Here is a 10,687-nt window from a genome sequence, read left to right as displayed (position 1 = left end):
ATGACGCTGCAATGTATTCTAAATACATCAGAAATAATACTGCTGCTACTGCTGCTGCGGCTGTTACTACTACTACTACTAATCATAATAATAATATTAAAATGCAATTTACAGAACAAAAGAGTAATCCTATCATTTATTGGAGTAAAAAAACTTACATGTTGACCTTAAAATTCTTAAACTCTAGGGTTTGACATTTGGAAACATTTGGAAACACTGGAATCTATTCAATTCTCCCTGTTAGCATAAAAAAGGTAATATGATCCCAATTGTTTTTTACCAAGTACCATGGATTAATGTAGCAATATTTAACTTTACATGTAAAGTCACTGAGAGTTACAGAATATTTTCGTTGCTGAACATGGGTATTAAGCAAATCCAACAGTTGTCTGCTGCCACCCAGAGGTGAGACGTTAAGTTACAAGGACAGTAAAATTGTAAATTCCGATTCTAATTAGTGTGATGGGATGTTTACATAATCATAACATATATGTCAATACTTATTATTATATAATTGTAATTAATATATAATTTTATTTATGTTCTGGCATGTAGACCTTGAAAAGAGGCGTAAGAATTTTCCACATGAACCAGTAGTATAGAATCAGAATCAGAATCTTTTTATTGCCAGGTAGGTTTACACTTATTACACTAGGAATTTGTTTTGGCATACAGTGCAGCGAAAGAAATGTATATGGGGGTATACAATTGTTCATAAATAGATTGTGCCTATGGGTGGACATTTACAGAATAATAAGAATATAGACATTTTTTTAAATCCTCTGTTGGGCTCTTTTGATCAGGGAGATGATGTTTGGCTCCCTTTTAAGGTCCTGGATGATCATGGCTCCCAGGAAGCAGAAGTCTACAGTATCCACAGGAGAATCACCCAGAGTGATGGGTGCTGATGGGGGTGGGCTCATCCTAAAGTCCACTATCATCTTCACTGTTTTTAGGGCATTGAGCTCTAAGATTCTGAGTCTCCACCAGGTCACCAGGCAGTCAATCTCCCATCTGTACGCTGACTCATCTCCATCAGAGATGAATCCGATGAGGGTGGTATCATCTGCATACTTCAGGAGCTTGGCATTCTGATGGCTTGAGGTGCAGTTGTTTGTGTACAGGGAAATAAGCAGAAAGGACACAGCCCTGCGGAGAGCCAGTGCTGATTGTCCAGGAGTCTGAGGTGTGCTTCCACATCCTCACACGTTGACTCTTGAACTTGTCTTAAGAAGACAGAGGAATATAAATAGCAATATAGAATATAAAGCAAGAGTGGAGGAACATGCATACTGTGAAAGAGGTTGGAGATTCCAAAGTAAAGGGGGAAGTGTAGCTAAGTAACACAGGGTGGTTGTATGTATAGTAAAGGTGGAAATAAGGAGGAGAATGAGAGAAAAAAAATGTATAAATGGCAGAAACTGAAAAACTCATCTGTCAGTTTCCACTATTTAGCAGTGCAGAGAGTTTAGAGTAGAGTTGAGAGATGATCTTGGGGATCATGAGGATATCCCAGAAGACTGGGAAAGAGCAGTTATGGTAGTGAGAGAAATTTAGAAGAAAGTAGGTCAATGGAGAGTCAATGGAGAGATCACAAGAAAAAGTTGGTGGTGAAATGTTCAGAAAAGCATTTACACAGGGAAGTACAAAATAAATACTATGAAGTTAGAGAAGTAGCTGAGAAGGCAGTTTGAGGCAAAGGCAAAAACTTAGTGTTTGATGGGTTGTATGAAAGGTTGGACATTAAGGAATATGAGAAGGGTTTGCTTCAGTTAGCTAAAAGGAGAGATTGGGCTAAATAGGATATTTAGCAGGTCAGATTGGTTAAGGATAGTAAGTGATATGTACTAGCTATTAAAGATAGGGTATTTTGAGAAGCTTATGAATAAGGGAAGTGGGAGAGAGAGAGTGAGAAAGAGAGAGAGAGTTAGGGATAGAGACAGATGGGCAGGTGTTTAATCAGAAAGGAGGATGGAGAGTGGAAGAGTGAACGGTCCAGATGACATTCCTGTGGAGGTATGGAGATGTTCAGGAGAGTGTACACGACCAGGTTTTTTTTTAACAGATCTGAAGACTAAAACGATGCCAAATGAATGGAGAAAGAATGTACTGCTTCAGATATTTCAGGAACAGGGGTTCTAGTAACTGAAAAGCTATAGAGTTGATCAACCATACAATTAAGNNGGAAAGAGTTGTCAAAGTGAGGCTAAATCAAGAGGTTTGCATTAGTGAATAGCTGTTTGTTTTTTTATTTTGTTTGTTTTGTCCAGAAAGAATACTACATGTAATTTTTGCCTTTAGAGTGCTGGTAGAAAAGTTTATGGAAGGTCAGGAGTTGTATACACACCTATAGTGTAGTGATGTACATGTATAGGGCCAATTAGCGACTTTCAGTAGTTAAATGTGAAGTTGGAGTTAGAGCTCAAGGTAGGAGTGGGATTACATCAGCGATAATTCCCATCCCAAGAAATGTCAGTGCACAAAAGTCGTGAAATCAATGGTGTAGTTAGGGTGGAATGGAGGGAAACAAGCATCAGGGATAATAGGTGACAAAAAATAGTAGTACAATTGAAAAAAAAAAGAATTGGTTGACTAGCTAATTATAACTAAAGCTTTCTGGAGCTGCACTCAAAACAATGGATAATCATTGTTTTACAATTATGCCTATTGTAAAGAATAAATACTAATTTGATTGCATTTATTCGTGCATAAAATGATTTTAACTTGAACTCGAAATCCAATAAATAAAGGAAAACGAACACAGACAAAGTATATTACACCGTCTATTATCATCATTGTTATGTAATGCATAGTGTGATGTCTCTGCAGTGTAAATAGTACCAGCTGACGTGTCGCTCAGTTACAGTTTCTTCAGGGTATGTTAAGTCTCTACCTGCTGGATAAGTTCAGTATCACAGTTGCCACACGACGCCATATTTGTTGGACGTTCAAGTCAAGGAAAGGAAAGAAGGAGGGAAGGAGGTGGATAAACGTCCAGATGTTCACGAGTCTTAATTGTTGCAATCGATGTGTTCGATATATGGTTCAGCGCAAGTAATCGAGTAATCAAACATCTTAGGCAACGCTGTCCCAGGCGTCTTTTATTTATCGTCGTTCAGCTGGGTTAAGTCGCCGCCGCAGCCGCCGCCATGACTTCCTTGACTCAGCGGAGTTCGGGCCTGGTACAGAGGCGGACAGAAGCCTCGCGATATCCCGCCGACAAAGAGCGTTCGTCGGCCGATGAGGACTACGAGTCCCGGCGGGGGGAAGAACAAGAGGAGGACGATGGCGGAGACTCCAAAGAAACGCGTCTCACTCTTATGGAAGAAGTGTTGCTTTTAGGCTTGAAGGACCGTGAGGTAAAGGAGCATTTTTGTAGTGAATTTATGGTTAAATCGTCGGATTTTACACGACGGGATGGGTAGCTGTGGTTAGCCTTTGCTACTAGCTGACACCAGCTGAGTACAATAATTGGCCCTTTGTGCCATCTGCGTTTCTTGGTATGTTTATATTCTGGTAATCATTCTTTAAAGTGGTCGTATGTGATAGATTTAGGCGAAGTAGATGTTTTCACGTGGCGTGAGTTTATGTCTGCAGCTATTCATCGTTGACACATTAAAGGAACTAAAAAACAAATTTCCAATCGGGTGAGTTCATGGTGAACGTCAGTACATGTATGTGGCAACACGACTTGGCAAACATTATACTACTGAATTCCAAAGTACACTTTCACTAAGCAAATGTCTTTCACTTTGATCCCAATAGAAAATCTAATTGCATAAAAAAATTGAGCTCACTCAATTCCATAATCCACAGACTAGATGTCACTGAAAAGTTTTGCAGTGTTTTTACACTGAGGTACTAGGTTAAGTGAACGTTTGTGTATTAAATCAGGGTTTAAAGAGATAATCCATCAATTGCAAGAACTTTTCAAGCATTTATGGGTTGTTACTCGTGAAGTCATGTGAGAGCTGTTTTTAGTTTAAAAAAAAGGGTTTCATAAGCACAAGGCTGCAAAGAACCTTGATCTGCCTTCAACCATACTGTAAAATTTAGAGTGTCAGCAGAGATTTCTGTGAATAAAGTTCAAGGGAGGAATCTGCACTGTACTTCGATTCACACTTAAATACCATAGAAATATCACATTCATTAACAACAGCTTACCTACTGTAATGGACACAAACTTCAAAGAGTGATGTGATCAAATAGTTGAATAATGCAGAAATTAAAGGATATTCCATTTAATCCTCAGTTCTAGCTGGGAAGCTAAAAGGAACCCACTTGAATTGTCATATACCATGTATCGGTGTTTAAAAGACCTGTTTTGTGGTTCCTCAATGCAGGGCTACACATCATTCTGGAATGACTGCATTTCTTCAGGGCTGCGAGGGTGCATGTTGATCGAACTGGCCCTTAGGGGACGCCTCCAGCTTGAGGCTTGTGGCATGAGGAGGAAAGGTCTGCTTACCAGGAAGGTAGGACATGAAATCCTGAATTAAATTAAAAAATGTAAAGGTGTTTTTTGGTTCACAATAAATATGCTTGGGTATGCATTAAACATTACAGGACTTTGTACCAACTGTATACCAACTGAAATACATGTTTATTGTCATGAATTGGTCCAAGCTAAAAGTTTGAACACAGAGGTAGAACATTAACAATGTTGGATTTTAATCAAAATGGCTGTTTATAATCACTGTACTATAATGCTTTGCCTCAAATGGTAAGAATTAAGCACCTGTCTGAGGTAAATATACTCTTTACTCAATGTCTTTACTTTCAATTAATTTAACAGGTCATTTGTAAGTCAGATGCTCCGACAGGGGATGTGCTTTTGGATGAAGCCTTAAAACACATCAAAGACACCCAACCACCAGAGACTGTGCAGAGCTGGATTGAACTACTCAGTGGTTAGTTTTTCTCTTTTCCGTAACTTTAAAACCTCAAATAAAATCTAAACCAATGCCTTGTGTTTCATTTGCGAGAAACACGAAGCGAGAGTGTCTGCATTTGTATGTGAACTAAGCAATTAAAAATAATATTTTTAATTTCGACTTTGCAGTTATTGCAAGTATATGCTGGAATTAACCTCCTAGAACCTTATTAGTGACATACTAACGTAGTGTTGTGTATTCATGTTACAAATGAGAACTTTTCCAGCATAGACATATCACAGTTATTAATTATTATATAATACATAATAATACAACTAATGATTACATTAAAGTGATACATATAATTTGTATATAAAACCAGCAGATAACGCTCTTATATTTCACCTGCTCCTCTTTAGGAGAGACATGGAACCCCCTGAAACTTCATTATCAACTGCGAAATGTCCGTGAGCGACTGGCCAAAAACCTGGTAGAGAAAGGCGTCCTCACAACAGAGAAGCAGAACTTTCTGCTCTTTGACATGACCACCCATCCTCTGACCAACAACAATATCAAGCAGCGTCTTATTAAGAAGGTCCAGGAGGCTGTGCTGGACAAGTGGGTCAACGACCCCCATCGAATGGACAAGCGGTTGCTTGCACTCATCTTCTTAGCTCATTCCTCCGATGTCCTGGAAAATGCCTTTGCCCCGCTGCTGGATGACCAATACGACCTGGCCATGAAGAGAGTGCGGCAGCTGCTGGAACTGGAGCCTGAGGGTGAGAGCATGAAGCCCAACACCAACGAGCTGTTATGGGCCGTAGTGGCTGCGTTCACCAAATAAAGCTACTGCACAGAGAACAAAAAACATTAAAGTTGCATTGAAAGTCTCGGAAGAAATAACATTACTGACCCTGACATGAACACTTGACTGACTTATTAAGCGCCCTCTGCCTGGACCTTTAGAGTTGATTGCCCCCTTCTTGATTCTCCTCCATTTTAATTTCTTTTCATTACAGAAAAAAATGTTTATTCTTCACATTCTCATTTACCTCCCATGTGTCTTTTTGCTCAAAACAAAACATGGAAATATAATTGAGAGGGATTGGTAATGATGAATGAGTGAGCTGTCTGAAACAGATGTCGATTCACATCTGCATTTTTCCAGTAGTGTTTTTGAAGCTTTTGAACATATTGTCTGTGAGCCATTGCTTACTGAAAGTTACCACCTGGAAACACCTGATGCTACAACAACTAACAAAGTGCAGTGCAGTAAGAATACGTGATGTTCCTAAAGGTCTTTAAAATTGGATACATGTACAAATGTGATGTTTGTTATAACAGGTTTTGTTTTTGTATTTTGTTGAAAGTACTGTGAGAGAGCTAACAGATTGTTGTTTCAGAAAGTTTTGACTTTTTAAAAAATGTGTTGATGCATCCTAAAGTAATAGATTGGAATTCTGTAGTCAGATTGGATAAAGCATTGACGAATTGGGCCTAAAACATGGCGTGCTCACTGTTAATGAAAACAAGGCTACCAACAGGGTCACTGTTGTTAAAGAAAGACACAATTGAAAAAGAAAGCTAAATAGATTTAAAAACCAGTGCTTTTCTAACACTAAGGAGACTTATTTCAGCCATATACAAATCTTAAAAAACTTGTAATCTTAAACAGTAGTGTTTCATTAGAAGGCAATTTATGTTGTACTGCATTTGAATTAGCATTTTAAGCACAACAATCCTAGACTTAGCCTAATGTAGTTCCATCTCACAAGTTGCTAACAACAACTACAGGCTTATACCAAATATACTATAACTTCTCTTGAGTATTTTACATTGTTTTATTTACAATACGTATATAAACTATTAAGGGGTTAAAGCAGAAGCAGGAGCTGATGTAATCTGAGCTTTATTGATTTACAGATTAGCGGCTAGTTAATGAAAGACAACACATTTCCATTTTATTAAGCTGCTATTCAGTCCTGTTTTAAGACAATGTGAACACTTGTGTCGTTTTTAGCATGCATTGTGACCACCTAAGATGGAGCCGACATCATGCCAGTACATCAACAAACAAACCACAGGCTCAACCAGCACTGAAAAAATCTGCTTCTCTGGTGCAGGGAGAAAGAAAACTATCAAAGCTCACACTGGCCCCATTCATAGCAGGGAAACCCACACGTTTTTAACCGTGGCACTGTGGATAGGACCTGAGTATCAGCATGCTGAGGCGATGGTGCTAACCCCTGAACCAGCACGTAGCCAACAGTTAGAGGTTATGTAGAGGATCATTTACTTTGTAAACACCCAGTGTACTACACATTGAACTTTACTCAAAGCAAATGTTCTTCAAGTTAGATGCACATTCAAACTCAAATATAATATATATTAACTGTGCAACACTTAAGCCTTTACCACAAGCCTTTTTGGTACTAATGAGACATTGGTTGCATGATTCAGTCATGTGCTATTTTAGTATCTGTTCCTTTATTGAAATTGATGCACATGGAGGAAATGCAGTATGTACTAGGTTGAGGTCCAGACGCTTGTATATGCTGTTTTTCTTACCTAAATATCAGCTTTCTCTAATGTGAACTCAGAGAACAATCTTGCCAAATTGGGTAACATCACAAAAAACTTTCTTCTTAGCCAAAACAAGAGACCCATACTAAGCCCTCTCTTTATAGTGAGTGTTTATAGCCAAAGAGCACATTCCAAATATGTACAATATTATTCTATTTGTTCCACTGTTTAAGTGTATTTGAATAAAACATCCTGGCAATGGGGTAAAACACAACCAATTTCCCCCCTCAAAGCTCTAACCTTGCTAAGACAATTGACATGAATGGTGAAATGATCAAAATCTGGATGTTGTGGGACCCTTGTATTGAAAGAAAATACATTAAACAGAAACACTGCGGTCTCCTCTGTGGCACTGTCTATAAAAACAACTGAAGCTTAACTCAAGTCTGTTAGCTCCCTGCTTATAAAATCAATGTCAATCAATTTAATACAGTAAACATCAACCCACGTGGGCAAGGTATTGTTCTGTCTGGATGGACACAGGAAGTTTACAGCATCTGTTGAGTAGTTAAACTAGTTACACAATGTCTAAACAACCACACATTTCATGGTCCAATCATTATCGATTCCCATGTTACAGTTAGCTCTTGACACAACGTTGACTTTTTTTCAAAATCATTCAACAAAACCTTTCACTTTATTTTGATTGTACGTTTTATTACCATTGTTTTGTTTAATGACTGCTTTTTGTCTGAAGCACAGCGTTCATTATCTGCGCAAATGATATTGGATGGAGGTTGTGAATCATGATTATTGGTGACTGTCTGGTGTTGTATGTAGCAAAGGGCAAGAGGAGGATCAGCTGACAATAAATGGACAAGAGAAGGAGTGGCAGAATATTAACAGAGGCTGTAGAAAAAAAGTGAGAGATTATATATGTTCTAAATAAATAAAGGGACCTCTAATCTGTGTTCTGTCTTTGACCCTTGAAAAAAATAAACAAAAAGCTCAGAAGTGCCTATTCATACAACTGATTTAAGGAAACTTGAGTTTTTGTTCCTTGCTACCACTCCGCTTGAGTTCATGGCCATCTAATGATGTTCATGAGAATATTTGTGTATAAATATTACATATTTATATATTCTAATCAGGACTGCTAAAACAATTATGAGGGTACTTGTGGATTATTCAAGAATTAAATTACAATTAGGATTGATTAATCAATGTTACTATGAAAAAACCCCCCACGTTTTTGTAATATTTTTTGGATTAATTAATTACAAAGACTGTCCTAGTTTTAATGTTTTAATTTCTAGTGAGCTGCAGAAAGTTCTATTTATTATGAAAATGTGCAAATGTCAACTTTTTTCAGCAGTACTTTTATAACAAGATAAAAATGAAGTAGTTATAAATGTTTATAACGCTGTCTCAATCTCTTATAATATGTATTATTACATTTCTTAATGGCAACCCAAATTTAACTATACAGTGTGTCTTTGGTCTTCCGTTAATGACAGATCATGATACCGTAACGTGAGTCATTCAATTCCCTTGGCTTTGAGTTCATCACGCACTCGATCCATGTACTCAGGATCTGGGTAACCATAACTACAAAGAAGAAAAAGAAAATAATATTTGCAGTTATTATAATATATTTATATATTACAAAAAAATGCACACTTAAATTTTGTCAATGTCTGCATCTTAGCAAACATGCTTATATATTGATGATCTTTAATTTCTTTATTTTTAGAATAGTGGCCCTTTTTATGAAATTGAATTTTCTGGACAAAGGAAACTGAATTTCTTGGAAGACCATTTTCATTTGTATGAATAAAGTACATCAAATTTTACCCTGGTCTTGCTTCAGGTTTGTAAAAAGGTGTTTTTCTTTTTTCTAATCGCTTAATCATTTTCACTATGCATTTGTATTGTGGAGCAGATGGAAGTCTAGTCGGGTGAACAAGGTGTAGTTTATCTACAAACCCACTGACCGAGTAGGATTTAAGTTTAAGTAAACTATTCAATAAAGAAAAGGAGTTTTCAACCTTTCAAATAAAAACAGCATTAAAGGACTTAATAGAGTGCTTACAATAAAATACTCCTCACCATGTTGGTCCTCCATATATCGAGGTCTTGTGGTGGATATCATTCCATGTGACTGTATTGTTTCTGCCACTTGTGGAAGAGCGACCCACGGTAAATATGAGTCTCTGATCAAAGGCTCTTTTTAACAGGTCCAGGATCTGTTTGCCCTCAGTGGAGTCAGGGAGGTAGGCCGTACGAGACAGTCTTGTGTATGGCAGACCAGGGTTAGGGTGCTCGTCCTGGAAATGGAGAAACAGACGCCACACCTCTGTTTTACTGCACTCATCAGTCGCTTCTTTAAGATAGTATTTGTATGTAATGAGCTTGCTGTCAAAAATATCTATCTGCAAAAAAGTAAAAAATCACATTTTTCAAACAGTGCAGCAAGTTTGTCCTAATTTCAGAAAGTAAAAAGAGTCATAAATCATGGGGATTACTGATAGTTAGCCAATTATCAGTTGTTGTTTTTTTTTTTGCTCAATAGATTTAATATTTGGGAGCACTAAATATTTTCTTTCTGATAATTCAATTTTTTTAATTCAGTCTTGGACTGGATTCGCCCAGTGGGCCGCCAGTTGATGATCACTGATATATAATGTCAATATCTTACTGAATGTCTCGTGTAGAATGAGACTAGTAAACTGTTCCATTTTGTTCTGTAAGGTTTTTATTTCCCATGTCTATATATATGTATATATATGTATGTATATATATATATACACATACATATATATACATATATATGTATGTGTATATATATATATACATACATATATATATACATATATGTATATATATATGTATATATATATACACACACACACACACATATATATATATATACATTTTTTGAAATTGTGCAATCAACACCTAACACCTTATTTAACCCTTCTCTCCCTCTTTTCTTCCTATTCAGTAACAGAATATCCTCTGTTCTTTGGGCCTCCACAGACATTGGAAACCCAGCACTCTGAATGTGTACTGAAGCCAAACTGTATATGCACCGTACTGTATGTAGTCTTACCTTCTGAATTCCACTGCTAATGTCATACTGGATCACTATAGTTCCATAACCTTCATAGCCAGGTAAAGAGGATGAGTTGGTGGTAACCGTCATTGAACCTCCCTCAGGTTGGTTTCCTGTCAAAGTGCCATATATCTGCCCACAGGTGGGGCACACAGGTTTGTACTGGAATGCTTTT

The 10,687-nt window shown here is 37.4% G+C and overlaps 2 protein-coding genes across 2 annotated transcripts in view; one reads left to right on the top strand and one right to left on the bottom strand.

Moving 5' to 3' along the window:
* Window positions 1-2,902: 2,902 nt before the first annotated feature.
* Window positions 2,903-7,799, top strand: LOC103397487 (Golgi phosphoprotein 3). Its single transcript, XM_008335755.3, has 4 exons — window positions 2,903-3,359; window positions 4,344-4,475; window positions 4,796-4,910; window positions 5,294-7,799. Exons 1-4 carry the CDS (start codon window positions 3,150-3,152, stop codon window positions 5,716-5,718), a joined length of 882 nt encoding a protein of 293 aa, XP_008333977.1. The 5' UTR covers window positions 2,903-3,149; the 3' UTR covers window positions 5,719-7,799.
* Window positions 7,800-8,612: 813 nt separating this feature from the next.
* LOC103397500 (E3 ubiquitin-protein ligase DTX3L-like) overlaps window positions 8,613-10,687 on the bottom strand; it is a 3,174-nt gene continuing 1,099 nt past the window's right edge. The window contains exons 3-5 of the mRNA XM_025053401.1: window positions 10,510-10,682; window positions 9,507-9,724; window positions 8,613-9,005 (exon numbers count right to left, since the gene is read on the bottom strand). Of these exons, the coding sequence (XP_024909169.1) occupies window positions 8,936-9,005; window positions 9,507-9,724; window positions 10,510-10,682 (461 nt within the window). The 3' untranslated portion in view covers window positions 8,613-8,935. The remainder of the gene's footprint in view (window positions 9,006-9,506; window positions 9,725-10,509; window positions 10,683-10,687) is intronic.

Source organism: Cynoglossus semilaevis, chromosome Z (assembly GCF_000523025.1).
Source record: "Cynoglossus semilaevis isolate Cse_v1.0 chromosome Z, Cse_v1.0, whole genome shotgun sequence".
Lineage (NCBI taxonomy): Eukaryota > Metazoa > Chordata > Actinopteri > Pleuronectiformes > Cynoglossidae > Cynoglossus > Cynoglossus semilaevis.
The sequence above is the reverse complement of the archived record's forward strand: the minus strand, read 5'-3'. Positions and strand labels throughout refer to the sequence as shown.

Excerpts from the sequence above, each read along its gene's own strand:
- LOC103397487 (XM_008335755.3), top strand. The coding sequence starts at position 3,150 with ATGACTTCCTTGACTCAGCGGAGTTCGGGCCTGGTACAGAGGCGGACA. Across the intron at positions 3,360-4,343 it reads TAGGCTTGAAGGACCGTGAG|GGCTACACATCATTCTGGAA; the intron begins GTAAAGGAGCAT and ends TCCTCAATGCAG. Across the intron at positions 4,476-4,795 it reads AAGGTCTGCTTACCAGGAAG|GTCATTTGTAAGTCAGATGC; the intron begins GTAGGACATGAA and ends TTAATTTAACAG.